The sequence below is a fragment of the Mesocricetus auratus genome, unplaced genomic scaffold, assembly GCF_017639785.1.
Source record: "Mesocricetus auratus isolate SY011 unplaced genomic scaffold, BCM_Maur_2.0 Super-Scaffold_100676, whole genome shotgun sequence".
Lineage (NCBI taxonomy): Eukaryota > Metazoa > Chordata > Mammalia > Rodentia > Cricetidae > Mesocricetus > Mesocricetus auratus.
The window spans coordinates 134,570,029-134,587,993 of NW_024429266.1; the positions used below are offsets into that span (position 1 = coordinate 134,570,029).

At 43.6% G+C, this 17,965-nt stretch overlaps 1 protein-coding gene across 1 annotated transcript in view; it reads right to left on the reverse strand.

Annotated features, from left to right (window-relative positions):
- Dnah6 (dynein axonemal heavy chain 6) overlaps positions 1-17,965 on the reverse strand; it is a 186,264-nt gene that overhangs the window by 45,428 nt on the left and 122,871 nt on the right. The window contains exons 51-60 of the mRNA XM_005078273.4: positions 16,537-16,772; positions 14,705-14,966; positions 12,970-13,093; positions 12,042-12,238; positions 10,773-10,976; positions 9,954-10,079; positions 6,924-7,088; positions 5,936-6,003; positions 3,917-4,097; positions 2,169-2,348 (exon numbers count right to left, since the gene is read on the reverse strand). Coding sequence (XP_005078330.1) covers positions 2,169-2,348; positions 3,917-4,097; positions 5,936-6,003; positions 6,924-7,088; positions 9,954-10,079; positions 10,773-10,976; positions 12,042-12,238; positions 12,970-13,093; positions 14,705-14,966; positions 16,537-16,772 — 1,743 coding nt within the window. The remainder of the gene's footprint in view (positions 1-2,168; positions 2,349-3,916; positions 4,098-5,935; positions 6,004-6,923; positions 7,089-9,953; positions 10,080-10,772; positions 10,977-12,041; positions 12,239-12,969; positions 13,094-14,704; positions 14,967-16,536; positions 16,773-17,965) is intronic.

Here is a 17,965-nt window from a genome sequence, read left to right on the forward strand (position 1 = left end):
ATGCTGTGTAGTTGGATGATGGAAACAGCAGTAAGAGACTCCCCACATCTTACCATGTGTTCCTGATGAACACCATAGACCAGGAAAGCTAGTCAAGGTTAATTACATTTGAAGAAAATGAGAAGAGGGGGAGTTGTAAACAGGATGTACTGTTTTTCCCCCTAAAGAGTTAATTAAAACAAAACTCCATAAAAATTGTAAAGAAGCTGCTTGGAAGAAATATAAACTCCCCCAGGGCCAACAGCACTTCTTGAAATCAAAATGTGTTGAAGGTTGCACGTTGTGCTGTGAACTATAGGGGATGGGGAGGAGATGGAAAGAGGGAGATTGGAGAACACAGAGCAGAAGATAGACAGGATGACCAAGTCTATCTAAGATGCAATGTGAAGCCTATAAACACCGCTGTACTCTTCTATTGGATCCCTGCTTCAGTGAGTGCTTGTTAATTACTTTCACTATAAAACTACGGGTAGCAGTGAGGATTTGGATATGCTAAGCTGCTCCTCTATAGTCACCTTTATAAATCTATATGAATCCCGTGATACGTTATATATCGTAAGTATGCATAATAATATATATTTGTTGAGTTTTTTTGCCTTTTTTCCCTCCAAGCTTTTGTATGTATATAAATTTCACATTGAGCATATTCACCCCCGTACTATTTTTTATAATTTTTAGCTAAAATTCCTAATTTCCACACCCTGTCCCGACCTGCAGGACACAGTCAACCAATCCCCTGCCTCATTCCTCCATGCTTCCTGCCTTTAATGATGTTCTGTTCTGCATTCCTTTGCCCCAACCCCCTGCCTCGCTCCCCTATAGAAGCTGGTACAAACTTTTCAATAAACGGAGCTTGATCAGCCATTTTGTCTTGCTCTCATTCTCTGTGTGTCTTGTCCCTCATTTGCCTTCCCCCTAGGATAGCCCCTGTTGACTGTGTCCTGCGGGTCAGGACACCACCCTCTAACTATTTAGACCTGGCAGGAGGAGCAGGCTGGGCTACTGAAGTACTTGGGGTGTGCGTGTGTGAGCTTTCTGCTCCCCTGAAGTCTTCAATGAATCCAACAGAGCTTGCATTTCCTCAGGAGAGATCAGGTGTGAAGGTGAGGCAAGGGACACTGAAACAAAGCAGGACTGTCTCACAGTCGATGATGAAACAGAAAAGGGGCGAAGGAAAGAGAGTCACCTGAGTCACAGGAAGTCCGTGCAGCCCGGGATAGGAAACCCTGGGGGAGGGGCGAGGCAGACACAGGAGCCAGCTTCGTTAAGGATGGGTGGTGCCACATTTATCAAGTCTACTGCAGAGTAGCAATTCATTTTCTCGTGTGTAGTGTGCTTGTGTATGTGTGTGTGAGATGTTTATGCATGAGTGTATTTATGCATGCGCTGCGTGTGTGTGAACATGTGCACATATGTGAACACTCATGGGGAGATCTGAGACTCTTCCACCTTTCTTATTAAGACAGGGTCTTTAATCAAACCCAGCACTCACCGATATGGCTAATGTTGCTAGCCAGCTCGCTCTGGGGATCCCATCCCTGCCTTCGGGGGCTGGGATTACAGGAGGTGCCACCTGGCATCTGCTGCAGTCTTCATTCTTGAGTAGGCGGCACTTAAACCACTGTTCCATCTCCCTAACCCCCAAAGCGGTGGTTCTCGAACTTTCTAATGCTGGGACCTTTTTAGTACAGTTCCCCATGTTGTCGTGACCCCAATCATAGAATTTTCGTTGCTACTTCATAACTGTAAGTGTGCTACTGTTATGAATTGTGATATAAATACCTGTGTTTTCTGAGGTCGTGGGCAATCCCTGTGAAAGGGTTGTTTGAACCTCTGGAGGGGTCTCGACCTACTGGTTGAGGATTGCTGCCCTAAAGAGATTCTTACAACAAGCGGCAGGCAGACCGGAGGGAAAGCAAGCAAGCTAGTTAGTTGAGGAAGCAGAGAGAAAATGGGTCTTGCCAAGCTTAGCCCTCCTCTTCCTCTACAGCACTCTGCACACAGTGGGCACTGGACTCCTTAGGCGATCTGGTGCGTGGGACCACTCTTGAACTCTGTGTCCGCAACCCAAGTCCTATAGGATTTTATCCCTACTCTTGATTCATGGCTTACCAGAGGCATGAAACAACCCGGTCTCAGAGGGGAAGCCATAACAACAAGGCAGTCACCTGTTTAAAATACTTGAGCGAATACTGATACATGGGGTCGATCTCTGAGAGGCTGGCGATGACGAAGTACATCACAGACCCCTGTGTGGCCACTGGGCGGTACTTCTCCCGAGCCACGTTGATCATCAGCTCCGTGGACTCTGCCTCCTTCAGTCTGGTTTTAATGGCACCCGAAGTGATCTGAATAAACACACAACAAGTTCTCAGGGGTCTGTTTCTGAAAAATGCATCCAGTCTAGTCTAGGAAGGAAACATGGATAAAGCCAGGCCAACGCCTGTAATCCCAGCACTCGGGAGCCAGAGGCAGGCAGATCTTCCAGTTTGAGGCCAGCCTGGTCTACAGTTCCAGGACAGCCGGGACTGCACAAAGAAACCCCATCTAGGAAAAAAATTAAACAAAAAGAAATGAGGATGGTGTTAGTCAGTGACTGTACTAGGGGGACATTAAAGTAAAGATGCAGTGAAAGGCTCTGGACCTAGTGACATTATTCTGACTGAGATGACCCTGAAGTTAGGAAGGACAGTCGATAGTTTCAGAAGCCTCGAGGAGGGTCTGGGGTGGAGTTCAGCATAGAGCACTTGACGGGAGAGACTCAGTTCTGTGAATGCTCTGAGCAAGCGCTCACCCCTGGACTAGAGTGAGATCAGTAGACACTTTTTAACATCAACTAACACAAAGACCATGATGTGCTCATATCTTGGCAAAGGCTCAAAGGCAGTTTTGTTTCTTCTACTAAATCGCTCTCTGTGAAGCAATGAGAATCACTTTATGGGCTGTGGTCCTTGCACACACTTCTGAAAACTCTTTAAGTTTGTGAAATTATCATTCCAGGATTACATGCTAATTAATGTAAAACCTCATCACAGCATTCACAGGTTTCTACTGACACCAGGTATGTGACCACCATACCTAATTCTTAGAGATGTTAGGATAAGCTACTCACAGATCCCCACTGCACAGAACTCACCCACCTATCAAAGGGGTAGGGCATGGACCCTCTAACTACCACTTAAGGTAAGCAGTAGCAAGGCTGTGATAGAGGCTTGGGAGAATGAGGAGGAGACTCACTCGAGCTGCAACCACTAGGCAGACTTCCCAGAGGAGGTGACAATGGCTTTCCATTTCTATTTTCCCCTGATTCTTCACAATCTTTATTTCTAGAATGCTGAATAGACAAGAGAGTTGGTGGTCTTCAGTTTTCTCTGTTCTTTTTTGGTTGGCGAGGATGCCTGAGAGGTAGGCACTCTATGTGTGTTCCTAGCAGCTTACAGATGGTCTACTGCTGTTTTGAATACCATATATGACCCTTAGATGCTGAAGCTATGAATTATTAAAGTTTTCATTTTATTTTTATTTTATGAGTGTTTTGCCTGCATGTGTGTCTGTATACCACCTGTGTGCATTGCTGGCAGATGCCAGAAGAGGGCGCTGGATCCCCTGGAACAGGCGTTACAGATGGTTGTTAAGTCACCATGTGGTTGCTGCAATTCAAACCTGGGCCCCTTGGAATAGCAGGTCCTTCATGCCACCAGGGAGCCACCCAGACCCCTAAACTATGACTTTTGAAGGCACACATTTCTTGTCTTGAGACTGAGTTTCCTTACATAACCCAGGATACTCTGCAATTCACTATGGTTCAGGTTGGCATTCAATTTTTGATGCTCCTGCCTCAGCCTCTGGAATGCCGGGACAGCCCTACACTGTCATGATGAGCATGCTCTCTGCAAACATTGAGACTGTCACTTGCCTTTGAGTCCTGGAGTGTATCGATGAGTTCTTCATTATCCAGAATATTCCCTTCAGATGTAAACAGCAGTTTCAGGATTTTGTCTTCAATAGATTTTAGCTGGTTTTTATCACTATTGATCCTCACGATGAGCTTGATTCTCTGTTCCTCCAGCTCAGGTTTTTCAAGCCGCACCACATCGCTAGAACCGAAGTTGAAAGAGCTGGATTAAGACTTTGTCAGCTCCACTAAGTCACTGCTGTTTCCTTCCCTGTGTATAACTGGTTATTTATTTATTTATTTATTTATTTATTTATTTATTTATTTATTCTGAGTATTCGGGAGCACTACGTAGCTGAATCTGAAAGCACAACACCCCGGGTTGCTGGGCTGACCTGATGACTCTCCCGAGAACTGCATGCCAGTCACTTATTTATTTTTATATGTGTCTATTTACTTGCTATGTGTGTGTGTATGTGTGTGTGTGTGTGTGTGTGTGTGTATGCAAATGATGACCTCTGGTGGTGCTCCTCATTGGCCTGGAGCCTGTCTCTATCTTCCCAGTGCTGGGATTATGAGCACGGGCCACCACAACTGACTCTTTATGTGAGTTCTGGGAATGGAACTGAGGTCCCAGGGGCCCCAGAGATGGCTTATAGGTAAAGGATTGTAGTACCAGGCTGATGACCTGAGCTCAATTCCTAGAATACACATAAGGAAGAGATTACTAACACTGGCTTCTCCGTGTGCTCCATGGTTCAGTGCATATGATACTCCCAACTAAATAAATAAATAAGCCACTGAGTTCAGGTCCCTATGCGTGTCCATCAAACACTCTATGGACTGAGCTGTCTCCCTAGCCCTAAATGTCAGTTCTGATTCTGTATCTTTTATGTCAGAGATATATTCTCCACCATAGTTCTCACAGCATCTACTTATTTGAAGGGAACCAGTTTCCCAGCCTAATCACTCAGTTTTATTCACTAACTCTCATCTATGCAAAGCCAAAAAAAAAAAAAAGGAAGCAGAACACTTTATACAGGAGTAAAAAAAATGTGGACACAGGAGGTTTTGAAACCTTACCGTCTCAAAGAAGCAATTCTTGTATGTAAACACTATATGAACCTATTCTTATAACAAAGCAAAAGAGGAAAAGATATAAGTTCTGTTTTGTCTGTTCCATCTCCACATGTGATGCCCTCCTTAGGGGTAGCCAGGGTTTGAAAGGCCCCATCTCTATCTCCAGACCTCTTTATGGACAGCCAGGGTTTGAAAGGCATCCTTCTAAAGCCCTTCCTCTGGATGGGCCATTGGGATGGCTCAGCAGTTAAAGGTGCTTGCTGCTGAGTCCGGTGACTTGAGTTCAATCCCTGGAACCCATGTAGTGGAGAGAGAGCACCAACTCCTGTGTTTGTCCTTTGAGTGGTGTTGTAAGAGAGGCACACAACACATGCATCTGCAGCAGATATTATAATAAAATAATAAAGCACCGTATACAATAATGTAAATATATAACGTGATAAATATAAACTATAACAATAAAATCTTTAGATGTATGTTTATGTGTATATAGACATGGAGTGAGTTCAATTATATATTGCTAAAATAATACTACAGATAGAGCTTGCAGTTTGATCGCATTTAAAAAAGACCTTCTGTTTAGTGGTGAATTTGATAACGACCAATATATCTTTTTTTGAGGTTTATTTTATTATTTGTTTTTCTCTGTCAAAACTTCAAAACAATGGCTAGAAAGATGTCTCAGTGGTTAAGAATGTATACTGCTCTTACAGAAGACCTGAGTTTTATGCTCAGAACCCTCAGTGGGTGGCTTATAACTTTCTGTAACTCCAGCTCTATGGGGTCTGATGCCATCTTCTGGCCTCTGAAGGTACCTGCACTCAAGTGCAGATACACAGAGACAAACATGCATGCACACGATTAAATGTAAAAAATAAATTGCAAAAGCCCTTGTAAACCCGTGACCATCACCCAGCTTCTCAAACTCCCCCCACCACCCCGCCACCTCTTCTTGGTTACCTCAGCAGCTGATCCTCCAGACCCGATTTAGTTACAGTGAAATTGATGATGGTGACTTTAATGCACACCTGGAAGAGAAGCATGGAGCACGTGAGTGCCAAAGCGCAGCTGGTATGACGAGATGGGCTTTCTTTATGCAGCTGGGATTCCCTGTTATCCAAGAAGGGGCATCTCAAGTCTGATGATGCACATGCCTACCCACCTTCACCAAGGGTAATGTGGCTTTCAAAATTCAGTGATTTCAGAATTCCATTCATGATTTTCTCTGCCAGTGGTAATCTTGTCTCTCTCCCCCTACCCCAGGATCCTATATGATAGTTTAAGGACCCATGAGACAGAAAGTGACAGCAGTATCAGTGCAGAGTCAACACCTTAGGTTGCAGTTTCAGCTGCCCCCTTTAGTGGTTGCATGATGTTGGGCAAGCCTTTCATCTGGGTCAAACGTTCATTTCTGATAGTTATAAAGAATTCATAGGTTATCTATGGGGACTGAACGAGGTAATAAAACCAGTTATATGTAGTGACTTCCATATAATGTCTTTGTTAAAAGGCTTTGTTTGTAATAAAATGAGTTGCTTTACTTCTTTCATCTCATCGTAGTGTTTTTTATGAGAAACTATTAGTATACTCCCATAATATTCAGACTTCATTTGGATAAATCAATGGCAAGGGGAAGGAAAAAGATAATACTTCCTACTGTGTCTAACGACAGTTACTGAAACTCTAGCCAACAATTCTCTAAATTCACCCAGTCACTAGAGTTCTCCAGTAGGTGATGATTTTATTTGGGAGCATGGGACATGGGCTGTGAGACTGACTGGGTGGGGGCACTTGTGTTCTCTGAAAGGAAAGGGGGTGACAGAGGGAGAAAAGGGGGAGCAGGAGAGGTGCCAGCTGATCCCTGCAGGTGGGAACCCACCAGGCTCTGGAGACACATCATACATAATTCAGCTGGGTGAGAAGTCCCAGACTAGCAGCTCACACACACCTCAGGCAGGTAGTGTGGATTCGGCAGTTTGGTTGTCATATAAAACCTGAAACTCTTGTCGTAATCGATGTCTGAATCTCCAAGGCGGATGAGTAGTCTTCCTCCACTGATGAAAGTTTGTTTTAAAAGGATGGGTTCCAGGGCTGGATCCAGGACTTCTTTGAGCTTAAAAATGGAAACAAACGGTGAAAAAAAGCAAGGAGTTGAAAATGGATGCCACTGACGTGACATTTAAGGGCCTCAGGATTTACTTTGAATAAGTGCTTTTCTCAGTGACCACATGCTTCCTAATGCCCTTACCTTACCTCTGACAGGTAAGGTATGTTTTCTGATTGTCAGTTGCATAAGAGGATAAGAGCACAAGAAGGGAATGCATTTGTTGTAGCCAAGTTAATAATCAGCCTTGAGATCATCTAAGATTTCATATTTAATTGGTAGCCTCCTGGTTTAGTGAGAGACCCTGTTTCGAAAAACAAGGTGTAGGCTTATGGAGGAAGGCACCCCAGGTCAACCCTTTGCCACTACATGCGTGCGTAACACACGGCCCACATCCTCCCTAGCCTCCACACAAAATACTAAGACACACAGAACTGATGCCACACCCATAAATGGGTTTGAAAGCAGTGCTGTAGCAAATGCAGACAGGATCTAACAATGGACACTGCAGTAATGACTTCAAGGCCTGGAAAGCAGGAAGGCCCAGCTGGAGCGTCCTGTCACCGACTGGGAGCCTGACTCCCAAGTGTGCTCTGCTATGGATAAATGGCTCTCCTGCACAGGGGAAGGGGTTTTGCCTTCTGCTGGGAAAGAGGAAAGTCCCTGGGACCTCTTGTGTCTCAAAGTAAACACAGGGTTGAGAGCGTAGCTTGACACTATCCTAACTGTGCCAAAGTCTTCCAGAGACTTCCCTCTGTCACATGACTTCAGGGTTCAAGGCAGGGCCTGGGGTTCATTCTAGTACCTTCTCTGTGTTGGTCAAAGCTTGGCTGCATCGAGGTCCTAGTGCTCTATGTGGCTCCAATGGGGGGTATTGTAACTCACTTTGGACTTCCCAAGAAGGTAAGACTGCCTCAGTTTCTCCATCAGAAGATAGGATAATAATAGTAACTATCTAGTAAGGTTGAAGTGAAGATTAATGAGTGAGAACCAAATTTTGACTGTTTGATTCCCATGAATGTTAGAGAAGACATCATGTTATTATTGATCCTTGTTACCATGCAAGGGCTGCAGCTAAATTACCCCCGGTCTATATCGTTTCTGAGCACCCTACGTGCTGTATCAGAGATACTTCTACATGGGATTGAAGTGGTCACAGACCATGCTTTTGTTTATTCCTTCTTCCTTTAAAAAATGGAATGGCAAATTAGGGAAGCGAAGTGTGGTCATGGGGCAATTGTTGTGTGATATTTTGATTGCATTTTGAAAAAAAATTGTCTCCAAATCATAGGGCAGAGCTAGCTACTAGGTGACCGAAATTTACCATAGAGGTTTTGGAGGCCAGAGGACAGATAGAGGGACAGGAAGTAGTAGGGTGGGGCTTAGATAGGGTCTTTTAGATGGAGGAATGGCAGAGATAGGAGGTCACTGGTGGGCTTCTTAGCCACTTCTCATCATTCAGGGTCTTACCCCTTATCTGACTCCTGAGTTTTTATTGATAAAGAATAATTAGATATATGCATCAGGCAATCTTCTTGGTGCCTGAGTCCCCTTGTCTGGGAGACCTTCTTGCTGCGTTGCGATCAGACAGAAATCATAGCTTAAATATTCCCCTCTCTAGGCTCTGGGCTGGTTAGTTTTACTTTAACTTGACAAAACCTAGAGTCATCGTCGTCGGAGGGGAAGCAGCCTCAGTTGAGGAATTGCCTAGATCAGATTGGCCTGTGGGTGTGTCCGTAGGACACTGTCTTGATGACTGATTGGTGTTGGAGAGCTCAGCCATCTATGGGAAGGTGATTCTGGGCTGTATGAACAAAACTATCAATCAGTGAAGGAGCCAACAAGCAGTGATCTCATGGTGTCTGCCCTGCCCTTCCTCAGTGACGGACTGTGACTTGGAAGTGTAAGTCAAACAAATTCTTTCCTCCTCAAGTTGCTTTTTGTCAGTGTTTTATCCAGTGAGAGGATGAAACTAGAAGGGGATAGTATGTCTGCTCTTATTGGTTGTCTCTGTACCCTGATTGCTCCTTTAAATATTTTGCTCGAAAGATCTCTTCCTCCCCCTCACTTCTTTTCTTTCTTTGTTTACTATCTTTGTCTCCAGAGAGTCTATGAGCTATTGAAGACGGGAACTCTGTTTATATTGTTTGCAGTTTGTTCTCAGATGCTTGTGGAATGAGTGAACAATGTAAGCAACATTACTTTTGGAGTGGTAAATCTCACAGTAGAACATTTTAACTCAATGAGTCACCCTTCTGGGGCCCGGGAATGTAACTCAGTTGGTAGAGTGTTTATACAGCATGCCCAAAGTCCCAAATTCTAGCCCTAGCACTGTAGAAACCAGCTTTGATGGCACAATCTGCAATCCCAGCATTCAGGAGATAGAGGCAAATAGATTTATGTTCAAGCTAAGATTTGGCTACATAGTAGGTTTGGGACCAGCCTGTATATATGAGACTTGTCTCCAAAAAGTTCATTTTTATTAGTCATCAATTTAATCTGACCTTATACTCAAGTAGAAATAATGATTACATCTACTGGAATGGTTCATGGCTCATCATTAGTGTGCAGCATGTATGTAGACAGAGGTTCTTACTGTCATGACTGCTTTGAATTTTCCATCCTCTAAGACCTACAGTGAGGCCTGGAAATGAGCAGTGTTGGAAAGTAGAGACTCTCAGCTACAAAATAATGGGGTGAAAATTCCTTCAACCAACAGATTCCAGCTCATCTGAGAATGTACTACTTGAGTAGCAACTGGTTTGACCAAGTTGAAAATGGACTTGACTGGTGTCCTTCACAGGTGCAGATGTGGTCTGTTGGCCTGTACAGCATTCAAGATATGAGAAGGCAAAGTAAAAAAAAAAAACGAACCTCTTCCAGTAAGACAGGTAAACCCAGCCGGATGGAATTTTCCAGTGTCCGTAAGAAATTGTTGTCCGTAAGCTTAATGATCTTTAGCCCACTCTTGCTTTCTTTGTTTCTTATCCAGCGGTTAGCCTGTGAAAGAAAGCACACAGAAGGCCTTTGCTTCCGAGTGAAACAAAGGAAAGGAGGAAGTTTCTAGAAAAGAACTTAGAGATGTTGCTTAGCTAAACTGGAGATGTAAAAAAAAAAACCCAAATAAAACAAAAATTCTTCTTCCCAATAAAAACATCTTTGAAGTCCAATGTTTGAGATTCCTTTTCGTGTTCAAATTTAAAACAAAGGAAGAAAAGGACTGCCTAGGAAAGCCCAGGCTTCCAGCACTTGGGTTCTGTGACTTCCTGTTCTAATCCCCATTTAGCCTTTAGGAAGCCAGACAGCAGAGGTGTATAAATTGAAGGCAGGCTTGCCTCCAATTCCATCTCTTCTGGCTTCACCCTGATTCCTCAGGGTTTTTAGGATAAAGGGATTCATGATCACTTATTTCTGTCAATTTATATGCTCCCCAAGAGAAAATGGAAAACTAAAGGCCAGCCTTCTAAACAGAATGAGTCAGAATGAAGAAAGGTGAGCTCTTGTGCAGGTCCCTTCTCACTTTTCACAAAACTGGACACTTCTGTAAGGTGGACTCTGAGTACAAGGTGTCTCAGCTCCCTTGGTCTAAGTCTCCACAGTCCTTTGATTCTGTTAAAATGCTCTCATACGTGTTATCACAGGCAGGTAAACATTCAGCAGTGGGCCACTCTATCATGAGTGTTTGTTACACACCTGATCTTGGGGATCAATCATCAAAGGCCACCTTCTCCCCTGAGTAACCAAAATGCCATTTTCAGTTGATATCAAGTCTCTGGGCAGTCCGTCTGTGTTCCACTGCCGGATTTCGTAGGGATCTCCCAGAGTGTTAATGAGACTGAAGGCAGGGTCAATCGGGATATCCAGGACCAGGCAGGACTCAATCCAGCACTCTATAAGCTGTATAAGGAGGAATATTCAATATATGATGGATAGCAGCAGGAAGCCGGTGGCTGGGAGAGTTATGAACTAACCATTTCCATAGCAGACAAGGAAAAAGGATGTGACTTAAAACCATGGATCTAATGCCAGAACAGTCAGAACATTAGCTGTGACATCAGGCATGCTATCTCCGGTGTGGACTTCAGTTTTCTCATGTGAAGAAGAATGAGTTCTCACGATGGCTGTGAGCACTACTGCATGATACGGAACTGTCTTCTCCCTCCCCAACAAAGGACCATTCACACTGAACCAGAGGACTCCCGAGCACTTTCTGAGTCTGGTTGGCTCTTAGACCATGCTCTACTGCTTACAAAGGTGAACATTTTAAGGAATTTATTTCACAAAAAGTGACTATGCAATTCTTCCTGGCAATTTAGTTCTCTGCAAAGTGCATGTAGACAGAATATTTATGCTCTGTTAAAGTGTATATGTGTGTGTGTGTGTCTGTGTGTACACATTAAAGACAAAAAGCCCCAGAAAACACAATTATCCAGTGTCTTGTTCCTTCTCGTCTCTTCCTCAAGCCCTGGGTGCCTGTGCTGCCTCTTCACAAATCCGCATCTCTGCTAACTTTAGATGCCATTTCTGACATAAAGGTAGGGACCTTACTGTATCCCTCTTGTTCCCCAGTTTATTGTGTTAAATGATGGATAGCTTTACAATATAGAAGGAGGAAAGGGAGAAATAAGAAATAACTTATTGGAAGCCTAGGTGTAGGTATCCACGAGCCAACAGGAGAGGTGAAGGGCCCTCTCCTCTCTCTCTCTCCTCTCTCTCTCTCTCTCTCTCTCTCTCTCTCTCTCTCTCTCTCTCTCTCTCTCTCTCTCTCTCTCTCTCTCTCTCTCTCTCTCTCTCTCTCTCTCTCTCTCTCTGTCCTCTCTCTCTGTGAAAATATTATAAATATTTCTGCCCTGATGAACTGTCATAATGGAGGAATTTCATCTAAACCTAAGAAAATGGGTCCCCCAGACCCCACCAATCCCACCAGCTTCTTACCATTCTGCACACAGCAGTCTTACTCACCAGCTGCCTGTACTGGGCTGTGAAAGCCCCATAATAAGCGACGCAGGCTGCTGCTATAAACACATTGCCAACGATGTTCGCTATCTCCTCCTGGAATTTGTCAATGCTTTCTTCCCACCGAACCTGCTCATCTTCTAATGCAGCCGTCAGCTTTCCAGCACGTACCAGGCGTGCTTTGGTCAGGGCCATGTTCTTCGCTGGATAGTTTTGAGAACATCGGCCACATTAGTCAACGTTTTCCAAATTATGAAATGTTGATTGATTTGCTTTGGTTTCCAAAGAAGCTAGTGTTACAATGCTAATGATGTCAACTCATCTTGACAAAATTTCACAGCAGTTCCTCATATGTGTTCATTTCAGGGCCAAAGCTAACCTCTCCCATGCCAAGAATTTCCTGTGTGCGCTTGCTCTGGCTGAAGACAATGATCTCTGTGGGTGTGCAGCGTTTATTGTCTAGACAAAAGTCACCTGTTCTTTACAGTTATGACGTAAATGCTCTAAGAAGCCTTTTGCATGTAAGATGGTGAATTTATACAGCATCTGCATCCTTCTCATCTGGTACTAGAAAGCTCATCAAAGAAGGACAGTGGAAGTACACCTTACAGGTGAAGTTAAAGCCGATCTGGGAGCCAGAGAGACGGCTGGCTCAGCAGTTAAGAGTGCTCACTGCTCTTGTAAAGGACTTGAGTGCGGTTCCCAGCACCCACGTCAAACGGCCCACAACTCTGGCTTTGGGGGCATCTGATGCCGCCTCCTGGCTCCTGCAGGTACTGCACTCATGTGCTTATACCTACACACAGACCCACACGTGTAAACATAATCAAAAATAAAATAAGGTATTTTGAAAGCTATGCTCTGACTCTCCGAAAACCCCCCTCCTTTTGAAAAGCAGGCCTTTCCTCTCCAAAATAAGTCATGAGTCTCTTACCCAGACTTTCTTTCTCGTTCACGCCTTTGTCGTACTCGTCTTGCAAAGTCTTTATTTGCTCTTCCACTTGCTTCAGCAACGCTTGCTTTTCTTTCAGGGTAGCCATTGTAATGTCAAGCTCGGCCTAGCAAAAGCAAGCAAGCAAATGGGTCCCACAAAGACTGATTTGCCTAGGTATAAAATTGATTTAGAATACAATTTATATTCTTTTTTTTATATGTTCCCAAACACTTCCATTTTGCATAGCTTGGGCTAGGGGGTGTAACTTGGCCGATAGGATACTAGTGGAGTGTGTGTGAAGCCCTGGGTTTGATCCCCAGTGCTGGATAAAACCAGGCATGGTGGTGCACACCTGTAATCTCATCACCTGGGAGGTAGAGGCAAGAGGGTCAGAAATCCACACAGCAAGTTTAAGGCCAGCCTAGGCTGCATGAGCTCCACTCCTCTCTATAAAGTAGAATATAGGATTCTAATCAAACAAACAAAGAACCAGAACAGTGGCCAACAAAATAAATCATAAAATGAATAGAGAAACAGATGTAGTAGTTATCATAATGGATTGGGATTTTTAAATTATAAAACAAATAGAATATTCATGTATGATGGAGACTAGTATTTCCTAACTAGTTCTCTGTATCGGAAGTCTACCAACTAAGGCTTGCAGATCACAACTACCCTATTGCTTATTTAAAAAAAATGAGTTATACATAATGGGCTTCATTGTAACATTTTCATATATGTTTATAATGAATATTTATCACATTCGCTTCCCATCACCCTCTTTTGTGCCCCCCCACTCTTCCCAAGTCCCCTTCTCTTTCCAGCTAGCCTCCCTTCCTCTTTCATGCCTTTTGCTTTTAATAACCGGATGAGTTTCATCAGGGTTGTTTACAGGACCATGGGCACCGTGCCAGTGGGTAAGTGCTCCTCCCTCCCCCAGCAGTGGTGAACTCCTGTTGGTTCCCGTACATGCTGTGGGCTAGACCGGGACTTCTTTCCTCCCATTCCTGGTTCTCTTTCTTCAGTGTGCTAAGGACTTAACTCAGAGCCTTGGGTGCAGAAGGCAACCTTCTCACTGAGTCACATCCCAGCCTCTAAGGTTTTCATAATTTGTCATACTAGGAAAAAAATCAAAAGAAGGACAGTTGGAGGCGTGGTACTTGTGTGAGGTTGAATGACAGTGTCCATCATAAAGTGATGCTGGAACCCACCGCGCTTGTTGACGCACACATTGTTTATGTATTGGATGGTTCTGTAGAGGTTTTCACAGCACTAGAGCACTATCTGGGTATGCCAAGGAAAGTTTTGCTCAGCCCTGATTGATACCCTTGGCTTTGGTAACTTGCCCCACAGACAGTTCACTCTTTGATCTTCTTGGGAAGACTGAGGACCTTATGTCTGATTGTGGGTTTGGTGGTTCTCGCACCTGACATGACACCACCACAACACAAGAGGCCATCAGAAACTTCACAAGCATCACAGACATAGTTCCCTTTCCGCTGACATTAAGGAGATAAACCTACTCAAGATCCACTTTCTTATTCTACAATAGGCTGACTTTAGAGAACACTTCTGGGAGAAAAATGTGCCTGCTATTGTTAAAAGTGAGCTACTTTCAAGACTGCAGTCACTATCACACTGCACACAAAAGGATCAGAGCAGCCTCCCACAGGGTATGAATGATGCTTGGTCCTGGCCTTCTGTTCTATAAAACACCCCAGTGTGGATCATGTACCTGGGCAGCTCGGAGCTTCTGTCTCTTCGGCTCGACTTCCTTGACCACCCGAGAATACAGATCCATGGCTCTCACCCACATGCACATGGATTTACAGGCTTTGGACACTTTTTCCACCTTCTCAGGCACGAAGTCAGGATTGTTGATGTACCTTTGAAGCTTTGCCAATATCTGAGGCTTTATGTTTTCCTTATCGTATTCTAAAAGCCTTCTGAGGAAGTTAGAGTCACCAAGAAGTTGCTTTGCTGTTGGCCAGTCGGGCCTGAAAGACAGACCACTGTGAGTTAATGGCATTGTTCTTTTTAATAAGGATTGTTTTTATTTTTAACGATGTGCATATATTTCTGTGTGTGTTGTGTATGGAAATACACAACATCTGAGTGTAATGGCTGTGAAGGTCAAAAGAGACATGGGATCCCATGGAACTGGAGTTACAGGTGGGTGTGAGCCAGCTGATGTGGGTGCTGGGAACTGAACTCAGGTCCTCTGAAAGAGCAGCAGGTGCTTTTAACTACTGAGCTATATCTCCTGCCCTGAAGTTATAGTTTTTATTTTAAAAACACTATAGCACTTACATTCTATCTTCTTTGCCTCAACTTTGATTTTTAAACTCTCTCGCTAGGATGTCTTTAAAATCGCCTTCTATTAGACTTTGTATCTCTTGGTCAAACAAACATGTTCTTTTGAGTTTTTGTCATACTGATATTTATTACTTTCTTTCTTTTTTTTCAGGACAGGGTTTCTCTGTGTAGGCCTGGTTTTATTGGAACTTGCTCTCTAGACCAGGTTGTGTATTGATATTTCTAAGAAATTCTGATTAGGTAAAAGAAACGTTCAGTGGTTCTTAGGTTCCCCTTTGCACATGTTTACCTGTGTTTTGCCTAGGGCCCCTAGTCTGACCATGTAGCCTAAGGGTCAGTTGAAACATCTGGTGGTGGTGGGGGTATTCCAGACTGCTTAGTTTTACCCAGAAAGGGACACACACACACACACACACACACACACACACACACACTTCATATATGTATATGAACTTTAAAAAGGGGCATTTTAAAAGAAAATTAGGAAACTAAATCCCACAAAGAGAAAATCTGCTTGGCATAACATATACATGATCTTTCATGAAGATATTACTGCCTGTCTGCTTAACTCCCTACCATTCCATGAAAATCATGGGTCCCCAACCTCTTGCCAAGGCCCCATATTACAAATGAGCATCTTCTTCTTTGGAAAAAAATGCTGCTCTGATGGGGGACACTGTAAAGACTTGTCACTCATATTGGTGTAATAAAATGCTGATTGGCCAGCAGCCAGGCAGGAAGTATAGGTGGGGCTCCCAGACTAGGACAAGAGAATTCTGGGAGGAGGAATGGCAGAGAGTGAGTCACCAGACAGATGCAGAGCAAGCAAGACGAGAATGCCTCACTGAGAAAAGGCACCACGCCACGTGGCTAGGCATAGATAACAATTACGGGTTAATTTAAGTTGTAAGAACTTGTTAGTAATAAGCTTGGGTGATAGGCCAACCAGTTTATAATCAATATAAGCCTCTGTGTGTTTATTTGGGACTATACAGCTGCAGGATAGGGCAGGACAGAAACTTCCATCTATGCTGCTCATATCTTTGTCCCCAACTACCTGCATACCATAGACAATAGCTTTATATCTCCCACTATCCATCATAAAGTAGACATGGAATAAAATGTTTGTTGAATGACCAATCAGACCAAAGAGAGGTGGTTAGAGAATAGAATGCATATACATGTAGGAAAATATGAAAATGGAGAAAATACATTAAAGGAAGATCTCACAGGATATTCTGAATGACTCACTTGGCATTTAAGAGGATGGAGATGGCTTCCATCACAGTCATGACCAAATCAGGGGGCTTTGTGAAGACTCTGATTTCTGATATATCTGCTTTATCTAAGGAATCCAGCGCTTTATTGGCAGCATCAAGGGCAGGGAGTGCTTCCTCAAGGTCTCTCTGGGCATCATCAGCTATTGCTTGAGTCTCTTCAGCTTTCACTTTTGCTATTGCTTCATCTTCTTGCACAACACTTCGGACCTAACCACAGGATCAAGGTTGCTTAAGAGGTCTCATTAAGGCTTGAGCATCCTTAAGTTAAACAAAAAAATCTGAAGTCTGAAACGTTTAGAGCACCAAATACTGCCACAAGCTGGCAATTCCACCCTTAACCTCACATGACAGCTACAGTTGAGTTCAGGCAGCTAACACCATTGTACTTAGTTGCTGTAACATGATGTTTATAAAGTGTAGATAAGTTGAATGGACTTGTACTTAGGTTTGAATTTCATGTTGTAGAATATTATTTTAAGATGTGTTTCATTTGTTTATGCTGTGGAACGTATGTTTAAGGATGCAAAGATGTGTTGCATTCTTTTATGTTGCATTTGTTTAACTCTATTACTTTGCCTGTCTAAAAACCTGATTGGTCTAATAAAGAGCCGAACAGCCAACAGTAAGGCAGGAGAAAGGATAGGCAAGGCTAGCAGGCAGAGAGAATAAATAGGAAGAGAAATCTGGGAGAAGATCTAGGAGTGAGAAAGGGAGGAGGGCATCAGGGGCTAGCCACCCAGCTACATAGCAAGCCATGGAGTAAGAAGTAAAGAAAGAAACAGAATACAGAAAGAGAAAAGCCCAGAGGCAAAAGTTAGATGGGATAATTAAGTTAAGAAAAGCTGGCTAGAAACAAGCTTAACCAACCAAAGCTGGCATTTATAAGTAATAACAAGCCCAGTGTGCCCCTCAAAAGAGTAAGAGTCAAAAGAGTAAAAACAACTAACAACATATGTTGTCTATTTCCTATTTATGCGGATATTCCAAAATCTAGAAAATCCAAAAACACTTCTTGTGCTAAGTATTTCTGATAAGAGACATCTGACTTGTGTTTGAAGAGCCAGGATAACGACCTGTATTTCTCCTTTGTGTTAGACCAGCAGTGAGAGGGAGCTATATTTTGTCTACCTTCTTGTTTTGTGATAAAATCAACTGGCATAGTGTCTATAGAGTTGTTTCCAAAAGGTTTAACTGAGCAGGGAAGGCCACCCTGAATGTGGGCGACACCATTCTATGAGCTGGAGTTGGGTAGGGTCTTAGACTGAGTAAAAAGGAGAAGGCAAGCCGAACACCTATGTGTCCACCTATGTCTGCTTCTTGATTGTAGATACACTGTGACCAACTGCCCCATAAGCCTGAAGCCATGATGGACCATACTCCCTCAAACTGTTAGCTCAAGC